This window comes from Lepidochelys olivacea, assembly GCF_965140295.1.
Source record: "Lepidochelys olivacea isolate rLepOli2 genome assembly, chromosome: 11".
In the NCBI taxonomy this organism is placed as follows: domain Eukaryota; kingdom Metazoa; phylum Chordata; order Testudines; family Cheloniidae; genus Lepidochelys; species Lepidochelys olivacea.
In genome coordinates, this window is record NC_140421.1 from 12,382,723 (window position 1) to 12,405,756 (window position 23,034).

The 23,034-nt window shown below is 41.5% G+C and overlaps 1 protein-coding gene across 1 annotated transcript in view; it reads left to right on the top strand.

The window, feature by feature from the left end:
- The window catches only part of KALRN (kalirin RhoGEF kinase), a 765,876-nt gene that overhangs the window by 449,336 nt on the left and 293,506 nt on the right, over positions 1 to 23,034 (top strand). Inside the window, exon 11 of the mRNA XM_084643219.1 lies at positions 14,469 to 14,660. Coding sequence (XP_084499345.1) covers positions 14,469 to 14,660 — 192 coding nt within the window. The remainder of the gene's footprint in view (positions 1 to 14,468; positions 14,661 to 23,034) is intronic.

Below are 23,034 nucleotides of genomic sequence, written 5' to 3' on the forward strand. Positions count from 1 at the left end.
CTTGAAAAATTCAGATCAGAGGGTCTGGTCATACAGCTCTGTGAAACTACTAACATTATATTTGAAACCTGAGATCTTTGTGAACAACAGAGAATTTGAAACTTTGATGCATAATGAACTTTTATAAAAGGAGGGGCGACAAACAAAGTTTACTGAACGTGTACCCAACAATATTTTGTCAATTCATCAGCAAAACAATTTTTTTCACCATAAAGAATTAAAGTATTAGAAAACTTGCTTTGTAGTGATTGAGCTCTTTTGGTCTATTTAGCTTAACAAAGAGAAGGTTAAGGGGTGACTTGATTACAGTCTCTAAATGGAGAACAAACACCTAACAATGAGCTCTTCAATCTAGCAGAGAAAAGTATAACACAAGCCAATGGCTGGAAGTGGAAGCTAGACAAATTCAGACTAGAAATAAGGTGCAAATTCATAATGATGAGAGTAGTTAAACATGGAAACAGTTTACCAAGGGTCATAGTGATTCTCCATCACTGACAATTTTTAAATCAAAACTTGGTGTTTTTTCTAAAAGATCTGCTCTAGGAATTATTTAAGGGAAGTTCTCTGGCCTGTGTTACACAGAAGGTCAGACTAGATAATCACAGTGGTCCCTTCTGGGCTTGGAATCGATGGGTCTATGAAATAGCTGCTATTTTTTTTAGAGCTGAGTAAATTATTCAAAATGAATTATTTATTTAACTAAGGTAGCCACTTTTTTCCTCTCAGAATATCTGTGAGGAGATAACTACTTTCTCACATTTATTATGGGCTTGATTCTGCAAAGTGCTGAAGGATTCTGCATATGCATAAATGTAAGCACATGAGTAGTTCCATTAACATCAAAGAGACTGCTCAGATGCTTAAAGTTAAGTACATAAGTAAGGACTTTGCTGCATTGGAACCAGGGTGTGCAGCACCTTGCACAATCAAGCCCTATTGAAATTTATTTGATTAACATCTATTTGATTTGATTTTTATTCTATTTAATGCCTTCATTGTGAACATTAGACATTCCAGCTGTGTTGCTTACGTGTGATTGGGCAGATAAATCACACAGTGTTTTTTCTGTTTCCTGACCAAATTAAAGTACATGCACTTCTGCCACAAAAACACGAGCACCTGAATTTAAAATGAGGTTCTGATCCTGCAAACACTGATGTATGTGTTTAAATAAGCAAAATAATCTTTGCAGAATCAGGGCTTTGGTTTCCATGAATACTTGCTCATGAAACTTTGAAAACCACCTTTTGCTACTATTTTTCCCAGTAAAATGTGAAAGTTCATTAAAAAAAAATGGGGACATACACATAGTTAAATCAAATTAATTACAAAATTAAATACGTATCTACAGGGAAAATTTGCCTTACTAGCTCTATTTTTAGTTTCTTTCCTCCAAAACACCTTTTTTTATTTTTGAAGAAACCTGCAAAAAAACCAAGGCAAAATATAATGAAAAAAGAAATTTTCACCACTTTTACCTGCGTGGGGAAGTTTAAGCAAATCCCTACATGGATGGAAGGTAAGAAGCTGACATGAATAACTTGCTGTACAGCACAGCTCATGAGAACTCCTTGGTTGACACCACACTTCTCCTGGACTTAGCACAGCAAGAAATTAAAAAGGGAGTTTCCATGGCCTAACTTGCTTGTTGCTGAATCAGCAGACTCCTTGCTAAGTCCATTTCAGTGGCTTCCACAGACTTTTAAATAAGCTTCCACACTGCAAAAGCTGGGAAATATTTTGTGTTGACCTTAGAGAACAAGCCCTTTTATTAGCTCATCAGGAGCAGTCATTAAAGGGGCACCATCAACTTCAAATGTAGTCAATTTTTAAAAATCAGGTAAAACTGGTTTCGGAGCATTATACCTCCCCAGAGCCCCCTGCAAATTGTTGTGTTTTTGAAATCACATCTCCCCCCCCCCTTTTTTTCTTTTACATATTTTTCTATACTGACAAGCTATGGGCCCAACCCTTGAAATATTCACATACATGAATATCTTTACTCTAATGAGTAGTCTCATGGATAAAGTTACTCCTGTGTTTGCAGGATTGAGCCCTAACTGAATATACGTTCTTTCATTTCTTTGAGTTATTGTAACGTAAGTATTATCTATAATATTAGTATGTTAAAAAATTAGACAGAAGTATCATTTTTAAATGAGTGTTGTCCCTGCAGTGCACATTTCAAACACAAGTATTAACTTACTGGATTTTCAAACCAATAGATCATCTGTTCCGAGTCGTCAACATCAACACCATTCTGGACTCCTGCTATTGGAACCATGGCATCATTGCTCTTCTCCATAGGGTTAAGAGAAAGCCCATAAATGATATTATCTCTTGCAGCAATAAGGAAGGGATGTTCAACTGTGAAAACAACATGATAGAAATCAGAATTATATTCCTATATATTTCAGTCAGTAAAGGAAATGGGATGTTATGGGATGGTGTTTGCTAACTTTGTGCCAGAATTTGTGAGCACACACAGTAAGCTTTTCAAAAATGAGTATTAGTTATAACCCTAAAATGACTTTTAAGCCCTGAAATCAGTGACCTGGTGTCCCCCTTCCCCCTACTCCTGCCCCCCGCTTACCCCTTTTCCATATAGAGCAGGGGGAGACACAACAGGGCTCAGGATGGAGAGAGCTGGCCACAGCTGCTGTCTCAACTTCCTGATCTTTTTAAAGGCAATGTACTTAGAATGTGGTGTCATCGTACTTAAAGGGGCAATGTGCATCTCGCTCTCTCTCTCTCACACACACACACAGGGTGTGTGTTTCTGTCTCTGTTTGCCATGCTGTCTCCCCTCCCTCCATTCGTGTAGCCTAGAGTGTGAGGCTACATTAACAACAACGTGTTAACCCTTGAGGGCTCAGCCGAATGCTAGTTCATCATTTAGCAGTAAGGCATTCCCTGGGAAATATCCCACCCTCTGATTTCACCACCTCAACCAAGCCTGGGGCTCTGGCTGCAGTAACAGCAGTGCATGCCCTTTAAATCAGCGCCAGAGCCCTGGGGCTCCCAGCCGCCGCCACTACCTTAAATTGCCGGCCTGGGGACGCTGCCCCCTGCCAGTATGGTCGGCTGTACACCGGACTGGACCGGCTTACTTTCACCTTTAAAAATAGGGCTTCAGTGTGCAAGGCCTTTGTAGTGGTATTCAGCCCTGAGGTCAATTTCATCCTGATGAGTAGTGCCTGTAGAAATCTTGATTGTTCTGTTGTATCTTCATGCTACTTCTGTTACTACTAATTCCTTGAGCATATTGAGTGCAATCATCACAATAATGTATCAAAATACATATGCAAAATGTCCATAGTTAAATTATTTTCAGCATTTCCTGACTTGTGTAGTTAACCATGCAAACTACTTTTTTTTCTAATGAAGAACTGGTCTAATTAGAACTGGTCAGATTTTTTTTAAAAGTTGATTTCAATGGAGCTATGCCAGTTTACACCAGTTGAGAACCTGTCCTGCTTTGTGTGTGTGTGTATTTCATTGGCGGTTCATGGAATAATGGCCATTTGGGACCATATTTAAATTAATTAGTGTGAATGTGATAGTAGAGTGTTCTCTACTTGATATGGTGTGACTGCATTCTTCATTGTGATTGATGACTGATGTAATCAAAGCTACATTGTGACATTTCTTATTTAAAGTGGGTACTTAGCTTAAGGGAGCAACTACAGTACTATTTCTATGACTAGAAAGAGAAAAATCAAATCATGGAAAATGAATAGCACAAAGCTTCCTGTTAAGTAGCATATATCCAGCTATTAATAGATCATCTTGATTACTTTCTTGGAATGAAGGGTTTAGGTAAATATCATATCTGGATTTTCATAGAGCATTTTATATAATGCCTCACAGTATTTTACTTTTAAAATTCATAAAATAAATTCAAATTGTCTTGGATGTGAACACTGGTGGGAAGATCCTAAACACAGGGTAAATATATATGGCAAGTTCTGCGATGTGTTTAATGAGATGCCACAGGGATCAATGTTTGTTCCATCTTATTTTATAGCTTCTTAGTGACTGATTCTGCCACCCTTGCTCATATTGAGAAGCACCTTACTCCTCGAGTAGCTCCATTGAATTCATACACTTATTCAAAGATCAAAGCACTAATCAAGGTGAGCATGGTGGCACAGTTGGGACCTTAATCATCTAGGAGCTGAAGTAAACATCATGTTCCTGAAATTCACAGATGTTACTAACTTGGGATGGGTTTCAGACACCTGTGAGGAAAGAGAAATAACACATATGAACCAAGAGACATGAAAACATTAGAAACGTGGGCAGAAAATAACAGAACAGGATTCCACTTGAATAATGCAGCTAATATATCTGTAGAAAAATAATCTAAAAAAAAATACAGTAGTATATGGCAGGGAGAAATCTGGGGAGTAGTGACTGTGACCAAAACTTGTGGTGATAGGAAACAGCAAATTAGACATGAATTTGCAATTGGATGTGATAGGAGAAAAGGCCAGGGCAGACTTAGGCTGTGTAGGAAGAGGCATCTTGTCATGGATTTATGAGATAATAGCCCCCCTCTATAAAGCTCTGGTGTGACTGCATCTGGAATATTGCATGTCATTTCATAAAACATATTGACAAATTGAAAGGTGTTGAGAGAGCAGCAAGAAGTTTGTGGAGGGTTATGGGACTAATTTACAAAAAAAAAAGTTTCTCATATTCTGACTAAGGCCTTGATTCAGCATGTTACTTAAGTACTTCACATTTTTAAATGTAAATGTAAGCAAGTTCTTGAATAGATTCCTAAATCGGGGCCCAAGTGGCGGGCAGAAATGGACATCATAAACTCCAGATATTAAAAGGGTATAAACATCAAGGATGGTAGTACAAGAAAGTGTAACTAGGACTAATCAGACAGAATTTTGAAAAGAAAGATTTAGGTTGCATATAAGAAAAAATATCCTGACCAAAATTTTTCTGTAAAAATAGTCTCCTGAGGGAGATGATGGAAGCCCTATTGCTTTGGACATTTACAGTAAGTCTGAAGAAGACTCTAATCCAATGTACAATGGGGAACCATCCTGCCCTGGCAGGGAGATTGACTGCACCATCTAGGAGATCTTCTCTGCCATTAACTTCTGTGACTATAATTCCTTCTAGGTCTGGTTTGAATTAGAGCAAGAAAACACGAGTAAGAATACAGATCTTGATTTGATAATGTGAAACTCAAACCAAATAAAATCACAGAGTATATCATCATCATGCATTTATCCTCTGACCTGCTTACACGAGGGGGGATTTTGACAAAGATAGATGCAGCTTTAAACGCCTAATTTATTTGTCACAGAAATGCCTCATTGTGGTCACTCTTTAATTGTAAAATGTTGAATTACTGTATAGTTCTACAGCAAAAGATTGAGTGTGAGATGCAAGTTCCTTTCAGCATTTAACCTAAGAAAACACTGAAGCTATTTTTAACAAGGGGGTTTAACAGAAAGAGTAGGATAGTGGTGATTGGCTTGAATAGTTAAGGGTAAGGACTAGAGTAATTTATAACAATATCTGGGAAATGCAAAATTATCTTAAATCCAACGCTGACTGCAAAGGGTTACAGAGTGACTTCACAAAACTCGGTAACTGAGCAACAAAATCGCAGATGAAATTCAACATTGATAAGTGCAAAGTAATGCACATTGGCAAAAATAATCCCAACTATACATATCTAGTGATGGGTTCTGAATTAGCTTAACCACTCAAGAAAGAGATCTTGGAGTCACTGTGGATAGTTCTTTGAAAACTTCCATTAAATGTCACTGGGTAAATCCATGGTGCACCCACACCTCGAATACTGTGTCCAGTTCTGGTGGCCTCATCTCAAAATGGATATAATAAAACTGGAAAAGGTTCAGAGAAGGGCAACAAAGATGATCGAGGGTATGGAACAGCTTCCATGTGAGGAGAGACTAAAAAGATTAGGACTGCTGATCTTAGAAAAGAGACAATTAAGAGCTCCATATGATAAAGAGCTGTAAAATCACGAATGGTGTGGAAAAAGTGAATAGAGAAGTGTTATTACCCTTTCCCACAATACAAAAACCAGGTGTCACCAAATGAAATTAATAGTCATCAGGTTTAATACAAACAGGAGGAAGTACGTTTTTACATAGCACACAATTAACCTGTGGAAATCATTGCTATTGGATGTTGTGAAGGCCAAGAGTATAACTGGCTTCAAAAAAGAACTAGATTAGTTCACGGAGGATAGGTCCTTCAATGGCTATTAGCCAAGATGGTCAGGGATGCAGCCCCATGCTTGGAGCAGCCCTAAATCTCTGAATGCTAAAAGCTGGAGGGGAAGACGGGGTGGATCACTCCAACTGCTCTTTTTTGTACACTCCCTCTGAAGCTATGGTGCTCACCACTGTTGGAGACAGGATACTGGGCGAGATGGACTATTGGTTTGACCCAGTATGGCAGTTCTTAGGTTCTTATCTTTATACTTATTAGCATCTTGAAGTTATGTTAATGCTATAGATTCTTAGGGGAGAAATGTTACCTAGTAATCAATGCCCAGGACTAGGAACTAGGTACTTCTAAGTTCTAGTCCTGGCCTGACTCTCTCTGTATTCTTAGGCAAGTGACTAGGGACCTTATCCAATTCCCAGTAAAGTCAGTTGGCCCATTTCCATTGACTTCAATGAAAACTGGTTCAGGCTCAAAGCTTGCTGCCTCAGTTGTAGAGAGAGTCAGGATGCAGTTGTAATGAATGAAGGAAGAGACTTGATTGAGCTGCTGAAGTAACCTTATAGTCCGCTGGCTCTAACTTTCAGATTTACAGTTTAATCCAAAACTCACTGAAGTCAGTGAGTCTTTGCCAATAACTTCAATTCACTGCCCCCATACTTAGCTAACACAGCGTTAAGCTTGCTTCAGGTTAAGTGCCTCATACCCTTCAAGAATGTCAAGTGCACCTGTACTTACACTTCTGAAAGTCAGGAAGTATAGAGTCAGGGTACACAGCTTTGGTTCAATGGCTAAAGCATGGCACCTTGAACCAGCCATTTACTCTGACATCAGGCTCCCTGCAAACACTCAGGTTTGCAATAGAGCCCCACTCCAGACGCACATAAGTAAATGAGTTTCTCTAGCGCAGCAACTTGGCTTGAGTATCTTTTAAAATATTGCTTCTCCAAAGGGGCCGTGGATGCCAGCCGCTAGCTGAGCTTAGTCCTGAGCAGAGGGATATCTATTTGGGAAGGATCAGAACTATAGTTTGAGCCCCATGTGTGTGCAAAAAATGTAAAATGTAGATGTCACATGATTGATTGGGGGGGGCGTATCTCAGCAACCCTATGCTCAACTGGTCAAGTTTGGACCAAGAACCCTACCTTGGACCCCTGTGAGTCACAGCAATTTTCAACACAATCCAGAGTATGTCTGTGGCTTTTAGAGCACTTCAAAAAATTAGCTGTTAAATAATATGCTAGACACAGCCTTAACTATTAGAACTAGTCTTAGAACCTTGGAAATATTTTCCACCTGTTTGGTCAAAACCAGAATGCTTTGCAAAATTGTGTTAATTTGGCTGAAATTTCTTTTTTGGAGGGAAAAAACAAACAAAAAAAGTTCAGGCAATGTTGAAATATCCCATTTTGATATTTTCAGATATTTCAATTTTTTGTTTTGAAATGTTATATTATATATAGAAAAAATAGAAAAGTTGAAATCAAAATGACACATTTTGATTGATCAGAACTTTAAAACATTTCAGAATGTTCTTTCATGGGTCATTTTGAAATGTTGAGGTTTTGTTCTGATTCAAAACAAAAACAAATGTTAAAACCACAAAATAGAATCATTGTCCTCAAACCAGGTGTATTAATTGTAGCACCAATGCTGCCATCCCACTATGGGTTTTGGGTTCAAGCCCCAACTGTACAAATGTGGTACTGTCTAATGTCACCACCCAGAATCTTCCTGATTCCTAGGCTGAATGAAACAGACCTGGACAGGACTGCTCACTCTTCTTCAAATACTTAACTAGCCCAACACTGGTGTTGGGGGAAGGGGGGGGGTGTCAGTTAATGTTTCTTTCAATGTTTCACCTTTTTTTTTTTTTAGTGAAAATGTCTTCTCTCTGATCTGCTGGAAAGTCTCAGTTTGAATATTCTGTATTCATTAGAATGATGTCTCTATGCATGCAAAGTGAGAGAGGCAGCAGAATCTCAGAGCTGAGCTCCACCATGCAGATCAGAGAGGAAAAACTGAGTCCTGAGATTTTGACTTTTATTTATGTTTAAATGAATGCACAAGGAGGTGTACAATGTACTGGCAGGCTATGAAATGTCAGTCCACTTTTTTCATAAGCAGCCTTTATTTATCTCCTATAGTTTATGGAATCCTTAATAACTGATGAAACAAATAGTAGAATGAATGTTGATATCTGACCCCAAAGCAATATCAGCTAACAAACATTTCTGATTATGAATGGAGGGATGGATTTTTTAGCTGCAGTCTTTTCCATAATCTTATTTGATATTTCTTGCAAGCAGAAAATAAAAATAAAACTCTGATAGTTCTTTCTGAAATGAATTCAAAAAGCACAAATTAGATAGGTTTCCATTCTGAAGCCTGAAGTATTTTTCATTTTCTTGTGATTGCAAATTTCATGAGTTTCAGCAGGTGGTTATACAAAGATTACTACAGAAAGGTTATTAAGAGATTTGAGATGAAAATTGGTTTTGTGCTTGAAATGGCACCTAAGCACTACATACTACCATTTAGCAGGTCAGTGGGATAGAATTTCAAGGATTTCTACATTACAGTCTGTTCTTTTGGGGGTTCATGCGTTGTTGGGGGGAAGAATCTTATATCAAAAAGAAAAACCTTCAAGGGTCAAATAAAAAATAATCCAGCAGAAGATTATTAACCAATGAAATTGTTACTGTTGTTATTTAGCTGGCAATTGTCTCCCCCCAGAGCCACATATGAAAGGGACTTTCTGCATATGGATCTACAATGTAAAAAAGGGATTAGCTGCCTCTGTAGCATTGTTACTCCACACCTGAACATAGCCATTATATGAACAACATACCCTCATATCTCAATGTCTCTACTTTGACCCGTTAACCTTTTACCCCCAATCGGGGATATTGCACATTATGTATTCCTTACGCCATCCGATCCTAAACTGAATTTTGCACCCCTTGATAATCTGTACCTTATTCCCTGATAACCAGAAACTTCTACACTTAAACTGTGTACCATTTTTTTCTTTATTTTAACATCATCTTAATAAAATTGTTTTCCAGTCCGCTAAGGACTCCTTAGAGAACCTTCTGCAGGTTTGGGGAGCCATACGGAGGCAGCAGCAGGGAGAAGGCTGTACATTGTCTCCTCTTTGCCAGCAACAGTAATTTCACCTACAGGCTGCATTAACTCTTGTATGGTTTCCCATCTCTGCTCTTTAACTCCACTTTAAGGGAGGATTATGGATATGGGTGTACTGGCTAACAAGGCAAGTCCTGGTAGCACGACTTCGGTGGAGTCACTCTACCTGGAAGCAAAGTGGGGAAACAGGGAATCTTGGAGCTTCTGCAGTGACCCAGATCCTAGGTTTCTTATGAATCCTTCAAGATGAGCATGGTTATTGGGCAACCTGGTGGGTTTTGGACCTCCTTTTTTAACTTGGCGGTGAGGGAGCAGGGAGAGGTGTTCAAGAAAAGCTCCCTAAGGGGCACCTCATATATATTTTTTATCCTCCCCAAAGTCCCTCCTTTGGGTTTTCCCTATGTGAAGGGTGATCTGGTACGTTATTATTTATACAGAACCAAAAGAGCAGGAGGAGCGTTAAACAAATAAGACACGGTCTCTGCCCTGAAGAACTTACAGCAGAGGTAATAAATAGGCAGAACATGGGCCAAATCTGAACCCCCAGCTGCTTTTGAATCAACCCTGAAATCTTTTTATTTATTTACTTCTTATCATTATTGTTGCTTTATTATTATTATTATTATTTATTATTATTTTCTCTAGAGTCTGGAACTTGACAATACCTTGACCAAGAAATTTGGACCTTGACAAAAAATAATTGACTACTGCTGTCTTACAGTCTAAACAGAGACGGAATTGATGAGGGATATGGAATGGCACGTGAAAACATGTGAAACAGCAATGAAATACCAATTTCGAACACAGCATGTTAGCTTCACCTTAGATGGATTTTTGATTAGCACCCATCAGGTGGTGGGTTGGGGAGAGCTAATGTTCTGGGAAAAGTGTGTTAAAGATTGATCTACAATGAAACACTTGAGTACACGTCACAAAATGCAGGCATGTTTTATAAGTAAATGGGGAAAAAAGACTCTGTGCTTGCTTATTAGATCGTTGTTGTATTTATATTCTTTTATGTCAAGGAATGCCAGTTCTTTTGTGTGTACATCAAGGTCTGGAGTTCAAGTTTAGTTTAGGTAAGCAACTAACCTTTGAGAGTTATCTGGAATTTACATGAACCACTAGGGCTGCAAAGCTGAGCTGGAAATCTCTAAAGAACAGGCTTTGTGATTCCAGTGGGGCAGGAAATGCCCAAGAACAGCTTCTCCTGTGGAACTTTGCACCTGCTCCAAGCCCTGGCTGGGGTCTGGAAGGACAGAGATGCGTTAAAAAGGAGTGGGGGAATCTCTAGAACTCAAGAAATATTTTATCCAGGCTTGTTCACTCATGCGTATATAAGTGGTACACAGCTGCACTGGTTATTTTTTAAAAAATTAGCATTGCCCTACGTTGTCCAGAATCTAAACATCAATTCACCAAGGGCAAGTGATGCCTGACCAACCTGATCGCCGGTTATGATGAGAGAACTGGCTCTGTGCATATGGGGAAAGTGGTGGACATGGTATACCTTGACTTTAGCAAAGCTTTTGATACAATCTCCCACAGTATTCTTGCCCTCAAGTTAAAAAAGTATGGATTGGATGAATGGACTATAAGGTAGATAGAAAACTGGCTAGATCGCTGGGCTCATTGGGTAGTGGTCAATGGCTATTATGTTTAGTTGGCAGCCAGTATCAAGCAGAGTGCCCCAGGGGTCGGTCCTGGGGCCGGTTTTGTTCAACATCTTCATTAATGATCTGGATGATGGGATGGATTGCACCCTCAGCAAATTCGCTAATGACACTAACATGGAGGGAGAGGTAGATATGCTGGAGGGTAGTGATAGGGTCCAGAGTGACCTAGATAAATTGGAGGATTGGGCCAAAAGAAATCTGATGAGGTTCAACAAGGACAAGTGCAGAGTCCTACACTTAGGACAGAATAATCCCATGCACTGCTACAGACTGGGGACCGACTGGTTAAGCGGCAGTTCTGCACAAAAGGACCTGGGATTACAGAAGACAAGAAGCTGGATATGAGTCAACAATGTGCCCTTGATGCCAAGAAGGCTGACGGCATATTGGGCTGCATTAGTAGGAGCATTGCCAGCAGACCGGGGAAAGTGATTATTCCCCTTGATTCAGCACTGGTGAGGCCACATCTGGAGTACTGTGTCCAGTTTTGGGCCTCCCTCTACAGAAAGGATATGGACAAATTGGAGAGAGTTCAGCAAAGGGCAACAAAAATGATTAGGGGGCTTGGGCACATGACTTATGAGGACAGACTGAGGGAACTGGGTTTATTTAGTCTGCAGAAGAGAAGAGTGAGGGGGGATTTAATAGCAGCCTTCAACTACGTGAAGGGGGGTTCCAAAGAGGATGGAGCTAGGCTGTTCTCAGTGGTGGCAGATGATAGAATAAGGAACAATGGTCTCAAGTTGCAGTTGGGGAGGGCTAGGTTAGATATTAGGAAAAACTATTTCACTAGGAGGGTGGTGAAGCACTGGAATGGGTTACCTCGGAAGGTGGTGGAATCTCCATCCTTAGAGGTTTTTAAGGCCTGGCTTGACAAAGCCCTGGCTGGGATGATTTAGTTGGGGATTGGTTCTGCTTTGAGCAGGGGGTTGGACTAGATGACCTCCTGAGGTCTCTTCCAGTCCTAATCTTCTGTGATTCTGTGCCTATGGCATTGTGCTACTGCATAAGAACCTGAAAGCGAAAGGAATTTACTATTAGAAGCAAAACTATTATACTGCTTTATTGTCCAAAAGGAGAAATGCAAAAAAGGTTATATTTATACCCAATCAGCAGAAATAGGGAAAATTAACAGTGAATTACATATCCCATATTCATTCTACTTCAATAATCTAAGATTTTTTTTTGTAGTGTAGGTAAGGGATTTTTTCCTAAATATACGGGGACAGCTTTTGAGACTGTTACCTACTTTTTACTTAGTTTTTACTCTGGTGACTTCTATTGACTCAATCAGCATATCCTCTGTGTGAGGACTTCGGGATTTGATTCATGGCTTTTAGACTGACATTGTTCCTTAAATGCTCAGGGGGATGCATATGTCCACACTTTTCAATAAGTTAATGTATATCTCGGCTGAGAAAGATCTCTGCATGGGATTTTCAGAAGCCCTTAGTGCTGGCATAACTCTGCTTCTATTGAAATGAATGGTAAAGCTCCCTTTGACTTCAATGGGAGTAGAGTGAGGCCAGTGCTGAGCGCTTTTGAAAATCCCGTCTCCTGATTGGAAACTCCTTTGGGCTGATATGTTATCTCCTTATTTGATTGTAAATTGCCTAGCACTCTTTTTTTTATTCATAGATATTAAGGTCAGAAGGGACAATTATGATCATCTAGTCTGACCTCCTGCACAATGCAGGCCACAGAATCTCACCCACCCACTCCTGCGATAAACATCTCACCTATGTCTGAGCTATTGAAGTCCTCAAATCATGGTTTAAAGACTTGAAGGAGCAGAGAATCCTCCAGCAAGTGACCCGTGCCCCATGCTACAGAGGAAGGCGAAAAACCTCCAGGGCCTCTTCCAATCTGCCCTGGAGGAAAATTCCTTCCTGACCCCAAATATGGCGATCAGCTGAACCCTGAGCATATGGGCAAGATTCACCAGCCAGATACCCAGGAAAGAATTCTCTGTAGTAACTCAGATCCCACCCCATCTAACATCCCATCATAGGCCACTGGGCCTATTTACCATGTATATTTAAAGATCAATTAATTGACAGAATCATGTTATCCCATCATACCATCTCCTTCATAAACTTATCGAGTTTAATCTTAAAGCCAGATAGGTCTTTTGCCCCCACTGCTTCCCTTGGAAGGCTATTCCAAAACTTCACTGCTCTGATGGTTAGAAACCTTCGTCTAATTTCAAGTCTAAACTTCGTGATGACCAGTTTATATCCATTTGTTCTTGTGTCCACATTGGTACTGAGCTTTGGTCACTATGGGTTATTGACTTCAGTGGGACTACTTGGGGAAAGTAAGTGCCCATCACTGTGAGCACTGGTTGCACAATCTAGACCTACACAAATAATAATCTTAACAATAAATAATCCATCAAACTGACTGTATAACTCTCTATTTTGGAATTAATGGTCTGTGCTGTCTATACACCATTTCTATTTCATGGGACATACTCTTTGTATATTAGTATAGCAGAGTTTTCCACAGATGGAATGGAAAGGAGGAGAGGAAGGATGGCCCAATGATTAGGGTACTAGATTATGACTTGGGAGGCCTGGGTTCAATGCGTGCTCTGCTACAGATTTCCTTGGACAAGTCACTTTGTCACTGTGTGCCTCTGTTTCCCATCTGTAAAATGGGGATAATAGCACTTCCTTGCCTCACAGGGGTGTTGTGAGGATAAATACATTAAATAATTGTGAGCTGCATAGCTACTATAGTGATAAGGGCCAGGTAAGTACCTCAGACATACTGGAAATGATGTCATTCATAAGCATTTCACATTGTTTGATTAGCCAGCCCACAGTAGCAGTGATTGTCTCCTTCTTATAAATCAAGTGTTCAACAGATAAGAGATAACATAGAAGCAACTTGAAGACAAAATCTCACACTTGGATTTCTCCCAACTTACCACACAAAAGCCACCGAAATTCATACATTTCTTGCAGATGAGATATTTCGGGCTAATATGATTACATGCTGCAATATGATCGCCATTAGGAGCCCTTCCTAACCAGTGTGCTGCCAAGTGTCACGTGAGACATCTTCTGCCTCTGAAGTGGTTAACTCCAGTTGCTTCATTACTGTATCTTTGAGAAATTCCAGAATTCTGGAAAAAACAAGTACACAGTGATACTTATCTGTCAGGCTAGCTAGCGCTGTAGTGGTGTGCGTTTCAAACAAGAAATTATTTCATGCCTATTCAGGGATTAGTCTATGTGGGTTAATACTTGCTCCTCTCACAGATGGCAGCACCAATAGGAATTATTACCATTGTTTTACAACTCTGATTATCACTCGCTTTCATGCCTTTGAAACTGCAAGCAGCTTGTTTCAGTAGTTTATTTGCCACAGTTATATTACTCATACTCTGTTCCTTGCTTTCTTTTCTGGTAGAATACATACACAAATGCAGACAAGCTTTTAGAGGCTGCAGAGCAGTTGGCTCAGACTGGGGAATGTGATCCTGAAGAGATCTACAAAGCAGCCCGGCATCTGGAAGTGCGGATTCAGGACTTTGTCCGGAGAGTGGAACAGAGGAAACTTCTCTTGGACATGTCTGTCTCCTTCCACACTCACACCAAAGAGGTAAGATGCACGTGATAGAGTTTCTCTATATTGCAGAATGATGCAACAGACTGACTCAATGTACAAAGTGAAAACTCAGAGGACACAAACAGGATGCATTTATTGCACAGGGCGCATGCCAAATTCCTGCCTTATTTGATTTGGATGCTTGGGACCTAACTGCAGTAAAGAGGAGAAATGTGCTTAAGACATTTTTATGCATGATATGGAACAATAGCATAGTGAGACATTATAGCAAAAACAGACCAAACAGTGGTTAATTCACAATTAAAAGGTGACACTGTAAAATAAATGGCCAGTCATATATGTTTGAGGTCTAAGAACATCAATTAGGATAAACTCATTAGACGTAAACATGTCTGCAGGGCAATTTGTACTCCTTGAGGAATTCTGTTTTAATGTAGCATTAATTAATGTAACCACTGTTACTGTTTCTAGAAAAAATAACACAGCCATTATTAGTAAGTGTGTCTAGAAAAATTAAACTGGTTAATGAAGCTGATTTTTGTTTTCCAAATTAACCATAGGGCCTCACAAGCATGCGTACACATGAGGTTTTGATGACTAAGAGAAAACCTGAATACATGCTGTTCAGTGTAAGTGAAAAACATTCAAAGATAAGGCTGTCTCGACTGAGATACAGTGGACAAGACATCAAATAGGAGGCCCCTGGGGACGTAATTAAAGCATACCTCACATTTTTCTGTAGACCAAAGGCCATTCAGCAATGAGTGACTTTTAAAGATAGGCTTTCTTCTGAGGGAGATGGAATTAGTCAGAACCATTGTTTTCATGCACTGTAGCATCAGTATGCAACAGCATACTTGATCCATAGAGATGCTCTTATTAGCTGAAGGCTTTGCCTGTATTAGTTGAATTGCATACTACAAACAAGTCCTCTATAATAGGCTTCAGCAAAGTGGGGGAACGTCCATAAACAAAAGTCTTATGATGACAGAGGTAGCCTCCGAGAAAGTATTAATGATTTGCAGTATATGTCTCACTTTTGTTAAGCCTTGGAGATACAGTAATGAACTTTCAGCTGTTGGAAGAGTAGGGTGCGCAAAGTTGCACATACAGGTCCTGATTCTGCAGGGTACTTAAAAAAAAGTCTAAATCTAAGCACATGGTAAGTCCTTTTAACATCAGTATTTATGTGCTTCAGGTTAAGCGTGTGCTTAAGTGCCTTGCTGAATTGGGGCCATAATTCTCAGACCAAGTTATTGCTCTAGTGTCCAATATAGAGTCAGATTCTCATCTCAGTTACACTGGTGTACATCATGTGTAACTTCATTGGTTATGTCTGCACTAGAAATTATTTATAAAAAATTCCTATTGTTGCTAGCACTGGTTCAGCTCCACAGATGGTAGCTTGCAATGCTAGTGTAGAGAGGGCTTCAAGAAGCCATTGGCATTTTAAGCCAGGGGTTCTCAACCTTTTTCTTGCTGAGGCGCCCCTCAACATGCCATAAAAACACCAGAGCCCGCGGGGGCAGGAGACGGGAATTCGGGGTTCTGGGCCGGGGAGGACTCTTGGGCATGGGCATAGTTTTACTTCTATTTGGGGGCAGGGCAAGAGCTGGCAGGGCTTGAGCCAGCCCAGCACCGCACAGCAGGGTCCAGGGAGGGAGCCCCACCGCCACCCCTGACTCACTCCGGAGGCCACCCAGCCTGTCTGGGCTGTGGGGAGAATGCAACGAAAAATTATAACTCGAAGGGGGAACTCAGTTCAAACAGTTTGAAAACTGCTCAAGGTGCAGGGAGGGGACAGCTAGGGGCTGTGTGTGTGCAGGGGGGTAGCTCAGGGTGCAAGGAGGTGGGTAGCAGGGCTGTGTGCGGGCAAGGGGTAGCGCCGGGTGCAGGGAAGGGGGTAGCTCAGGGTGCAGGCAGGGGTGTCTCCCAGCTTCGGGGTGGGTGCTGGGGCTCCTGGCTTTGCCAGTTTCAGCCCCATGCTGCTCCTGGCTTCAGAGGCTTGAGGGGGTGCTGGCATCAATCAGCCCCATGCTGCTCCCAGCTTGGGTGGGGAACCCAACAGCTTCAGCCCTGCACCGCTCCCAGCTTGGGGAAGGGGGTGCCGGCTTCAGCCCCATGCTGCTCCCAGCTTGGAGAGGGGGCCGCCGGCTTCTGCCCCGCGTCGCTCCTGGCTGGGGCGGGGGGCCATCAGCTTCAGCACCATGCTGCTCCCAGGTTGCGGAGGGGCCGCCGGCTTCTGCCCCACCTCGCTCCTGGCTGGGGTGGGGGGCCATCGGCTTCAGCACCATGCTGTTCCCAGGTTGGGGTGGGGGGGACCACCGGCTTCAGCCCCGCTGTATTTGAGATCAGCATCTGGTCCATAATTTAAGGTAGCAGTGGGTGAAATCTGAACTAGCTGTTTGAGATCCATAACTAGCCCAGAATCTCTGTCAGAGTGAAATTCACCCATGATGCAGAGAGGATGGTGCTAGGACCTCTGTATCGCATAAACTCCACCTGGCTTCTGTGCAGGGGGACATGAGTGGAGTGCAGCATGTGCACTATTCACAGCACACGTGGGGTTTGCAAACCCATGTGGAACTGATTCAAAGGCTTCAGTGACAGCAGACTGGGGAAGGAGCCACAGATCCATGTTTATGGGAATCCAGTGGCTTTGATAGCCTTTGCAATTGATGCAGAGCCACGGCAGCTGCTATTGCAGTTCATAGCAGCCACAAGGAGTTGGGAGATGCACAGTAGCTCTGCTACACAGGGGAAGCTTTCACTTCTCCAGCCCCTTGACACTTTACTCATGTGAATCCAAAGAGTTTGGCTATATGTGGGTGGACTGAATTTCATCCCCTGTTGTTACCTGTATCATTCCTCTAGCATGTTTCCATATCTTAGATTAGAAGCACTGGCATTAATCACATGGCCCCAACAGCATGCTTATTGCCAAGAGAGTTTAGTGAGGAAATTGCTGAGGTTTCAGTGTTCATCTGCCAGATACAGCAAACACCGAAGAGACAATGAAGTAAATTAAGAGTGCCAGAAGTGAGCTTGTGCGAAGGGCAAAATGTTAAACCAGTAGAGTCTAGGCACATGTTTGGGTCTGGAGCTGCCTTTTTATAGTATAAATAGGTTGACCTAAGTGAAAATGACGCATGGCTTGGCTTTGTTTGGACCTTGAATTTTATTGAAAAGTGGAGAATTAACCAACATAAATGTTTTTCAGTATGGCTGTAAAATAGATGGTTGAACTCTTTAAAAGTGAAGAAATTATACTCTCTTGCCATTTTTCCCTATGGTAGTGTTCAAATTCTTTGCCCATTTCTGTGTTAGCTGACTTCCTTCACAGGAAAATAGAGATTTATTGGTCTCTAACTGAAATCCAGTCCACAATCGCTTTGTGAATACCCCAGGTCACACAGATCAGTCTGGAACCAAATCCAGAAGCCTCATGCTCTAACCCCTGAGCTAATATCCATCCCAAACTAGACCCGTAAGCCTCTATTTATTTTTGACACTTTTTCAGAATTGGTCCACACATGGCATATTTCTGTGTATTAGCTGGGCTCCCAATCCAGCTAAGCTGTAATCATTAGGGTCCAATTCTAAAGCCTTCACTCAGTTTTATCAGGCAAAACTCTCTATTGATTTTAACTGAGTTAGGGAAGAAGTTCAGACACATGTTAGGGGGCTTATTCCTTCACCCACTTACTTCCCTGGTCCTTCTCGCATGAACAGAGAGCAACAATACCCGAAGTCCAAAGGTGCAAACAATTCGATGTTTATTGGGGTGAACTTCCAGCAAGCATGATTCCAGTTTCCTTCCTTAGTATCCTCCTTCCCAGCTCTGACACCACAAAGCCTTACACCTGTGTCCTTGTTCCCATTCCTGCCCTTAGCCAAACATGATTCCAACTTCCTTACTCCCATTCCCTGTTCCCATTTCCCCCTTTAGCAAAACATGATTCCAATTTTCTTAGCCCCATTCCCTGTTCCCATCTCCCCATTTAGCAAAACATGATTCCAATTTTCTTACCCCCATTCCCTGTTCCCATCTCCCCCTTTAGCAAAACATGATTCCAATTTTCTTATCCCCATTCCCTGTTCCCATCTCACACACCCACATGCCCACCCCCACCCACACCCCGTCACTTCCTCATTGACTACAGATTACATAGTAAAACTTGAGTTCTGCTTAGCTATACCTTAACCAATCATTTTCCTGAAATTTAACTAACCAATCCTAACATATTGTAACATGATTATGTAACCAATTATATCCCACCACCTCAATTAGTTTACACCCAGCAAAATTAATTATACAGCAGACAGGAACAATCACAGAACCAGACAGAGATTATACAGACAAACAACAGCAAAGTGGGAACTATAATGACAAAACAATACAGAAGTGAGGATTTCACATCCCAGCTATTGATAAGTGAGTTCTTGCCAGACAGGATGCTATCAAACTAAGTTTCCTTTTACATTTTCTAGGCACTTCCCTTTCTCTGGAGGTGATAGGAATACAATCCTGTCCTGATAGTGCCTAACAGCCCAATAGCACCTTATTTCAATGTGACTAGTTTGGAATGTGAGGATGTGACCGTTCGCTTCCCAGCTTATGGCTGCCTCTGCTGCTTAGCCAAAGGCCTTAGCCTAAGAACAGGGCCTCAGACTGTCACAGTAAGAGAAGGCCCTTACACCAGCAGACAGTGATTTTGATTCTTTCTTTTATACCTCTATCACTAGCCAAGTGATAAGAATACACCTAAATTCTTAGAGTACAGGCCTTTGCAGACAGGCCTGAATATCTATATCCTAACAACACATATCTCAAGGCAGAAAATCTTTTAGTGACAGCAGTAACATGTCGACACCTGAGTTCTGTTGCTGCTCTTTTCTAGGAAGTATTCCAGTTACAATGCCAACATACCCCTCTAGGATTAACTGCAGATCAGTTGTTTGCATTGCAGTGCCTTGTATTGTTTTGTACTGTGCCCATTCACACCTTTAGCCTGTAGGCTCCTCAGGGCAGGGATTATGCTGTTTGTCTGACACATTAAACACATGTATGCAGTGTAGCTGTAGCTGTGTCGGTCCCAGGATATTAGAGAGACAAGGGGGGCAAAGTAATATCTTTCTCACTTCTGTTGGTGAGAAAGACAAGCTTTTGAGCTACACAGAGCTCTTCTTCAGGTCTTCACAGCTAAATGCAAAGTGGAACTGATTCCTTAGCATTAGTAGTTAGCAAATATACTAAGGGCCCATTTAAGGTGTTGTGGCACGTTAGCACATCTGAAGTCATAGGGCTAAAAGAGGGATTAGTGGGTTACAGATTGTTGTAATAAGCCATAAATCCAGTGTCTCTGTTCAGTCTATGATTTTCAGTATCTAGCAGAGTTATGAATTTAAGCTCTCAGGCTCATCTTTTGAAAGTGTTGTGCAGGTTTCCTTTGAGGATGAGGACTGATAGGTCAGACATGGAGTGATCACTTTGTGAAAAGTGTTCACCCACAGGTGACTGGATATTTTTCTCTTTTATCATTTTCCTGTGTGAGTTCATTTGAGAACGCAGTGGTTTCACCCAGATAGTTGCTATTGGGGTATATAGTGCACTGGGTAAGGTATGCCACATGTTGTGATAGACATGTGTAGGATCCGTGGCTCTTGAAAGGCATGTTGTGGAGGGTGTTGATCATTGTAGAAGTGGAAATATGTGTGCAGGTTTTGCATCTGTTGTTCTGGCAGGGTTTGCATTGGTGCATTCTAGTCTTTGGGAAGCTTGCTTCTGATGATGAGTTTGGAGAGTTGGGAGGTTGTTTGAAAGCCAGAAGTGAGGGTTCAGGAAAGATTTCCTTCACGATGGGGTCCCCATCAAGTATGGGTTCTAGTTGTTTGATGATATCCCATATGGGTTCTACTGTGGGGTGGTATACCTCATCCAGTGCTCTAAATGCCCCAGTAACAACTATGTGGGTGAAACCAGACAATCAGCATGCTCTTGAATGAACTCCCACAGGAAAAAGACTGAAGACAAAAACACCATATCACCTGTGGGTGAACACTTCACAAAGTGATCACGCCACATCTGACCTATCAGCCAGACACAGATACCAAAGAATATGCTCTGAGGAGAAAGTCTGTGATACACACTTAAAACCACCTTCACCAAACAAGGACACTCCATCAGAGAAGTAGATCACATCTTGTAATGGGCCACCTGCATACCTTGAGATAGCCTGCTTCAGTACAGAAATATAACCACCTCTGACTGCACACCTCTTGTGGTCACCTACCACCCCCACACTGGTAGTGTTTTCTTAGCAATAATGCAGGAAGCTTTGGTTTAGACCTAGTTTTCATCTAAGTTTCTCAAATTCTCATTTTTTGATAATGGATCTATTGAAACAGCTGTTTAAAGAGAGTTCAGTAGTGGGAAGTCAGTCTTGCTGACACAGTCTTTGTGGAAGTATTCCGACTGTCGTCTTGTAATTAACTCGTGTCTTTGGTAGTCTCTCTAACATGTATATGATTAATTCTAGAACCATATGACTGACTGCATTTATCATGCATCTGTGACCACTTCACGTGCACCCTGCCCATTAATCCATCTCTGTCTGGGACTACGTCTAAGATTCCCAACATCTGAGCAGCTTCAAACAACTCCCATTTCAGAAGTAAATCAATCAATCCATCAACTTGCCAGAAAAATCCTTCCTTCCCTGTTCTTCCCCCAGTTCCCTACCTGATAGGGTTGCCAGGTGCCTAGTTTTCGACCAGAAAGTCCGGTCAAAAAGGGGACCTGGCAGTGTCCAGTCAGATGTACTGACCAGACACCAAAAGGCTGGTTACCACGGGGCAGGGTGAGGTGCTGAGTCATTAACTCACGCCAGCCCCGCTCAGCTAGGGTTGTCTCCTACCAGCAGGCAGGCTCCTTGTCAGGCTGCAGCAAGGAGCCTGGACGTGGGGGAGGGAGCCTGGCAGGGAGGGAGATGGAGACAATCCCGTGAGCGATGGGGTGGGAGAGGAGTGAGCAATGGGATCAGGTCCTCAGGGGAGGGGGCGGAGAAGGGGCAGGGCCTCAGGGGTCTGGTTACCAGCAATTACAAAGGTGGAAACCCTACTGCCTGGATTGCACTGGCAGAAGACACAGGACAATATTTAGCCCTGAATCAGTGACTATTTTAAGGACAGATATCTTATGACCTATCAAGGCTAGAAGTCGCTTTTTTACATCATTGGAAAGGGGAGACTCCAAGCACTGCTTCTTGCACATGGTCTCCTATGAGGCCTGGACTCATTATACTAAGGATGCTTTCTTTACTGATGAAGGGGTATGAAAAATAGTACCAATAAAACATTTTAAAAACTCTCAAAATCATTGCTAAGACTACATGGCATATACTGAAAATACGATTTTCTGGTGCAGTATAAATGTTTCAGTGCCATGAATTTAGGATGAACTACACAAGTCACTCCCACTTGATCATTCATAAGTACTGTAGCTACCGTATCTTATCCTATTTCCAGGCACATAAAAACTTTATACTGTGTGCCTCGCTATTGTAATACATTAAATATCATTTAAGATCATCATACATATCTTTCAAAGCCTGCTAGGCCAAAGACTACTAGACATTCTTTATCCCAAGACCTGAAAGTGCTCTCTTGGGGATCAAATCCAATAACCCATATGCCAGGGCAGAATTAGAAACGATTGCCAGTGAGCTTTCAGCATAGAAGAATTCTGCAGACTTGTACATGAGTCATTTCCCCAAGCTTTGACGGTGTCTTAGTGTAGGTTTTTGTGTCAAGTCTGTCTGTAGGTTTCACCATCACTTGCTATGAATTCCAACTTTCATGATCGTACTGTAAGGCTGTGATATTTGGTATTTTTCATAAAGCTCCAGCTCCTGGACTCAAGTGATTTCAATAGAATCTCAGCTTTCATTTAAAAAATAAGTAAGTTTCTAGACTTCATGCTTTTGGAGAAAAGGTTGCAAATGCAACCCAAGGGCACCCTAAAGACTCAAAAACCAGAAGGCAAATAAAAAGAAAATAAAATTTTAGTATTTTTAAATCAAATTATTTTAAAGGTAATTGCATGATTTTAAGGCCAGACTCAAGCTTTTAGAATCCTTGGGGTTGGCAATATCCTGTATCAGAAATGTAAAGATAAAGGGGCACTGTCAACAGCTCTGTATAATTAGTAACTTTTTTAATGGTCTTGTATAATTAAATACCAATTTAGCAACTTATAAATGCTATGTCTTTCTCTACTGATTTTGTTTTCTGTTTAGCACACATGATGTTTTCTCCCCTTGTTTAGACCTGCAGGAACTCATGTGGCAATGTGCCAGCAGCATTTATGTCTTCAGCCTGAATAAAGACAAGCCTGAGAACAGTTTTT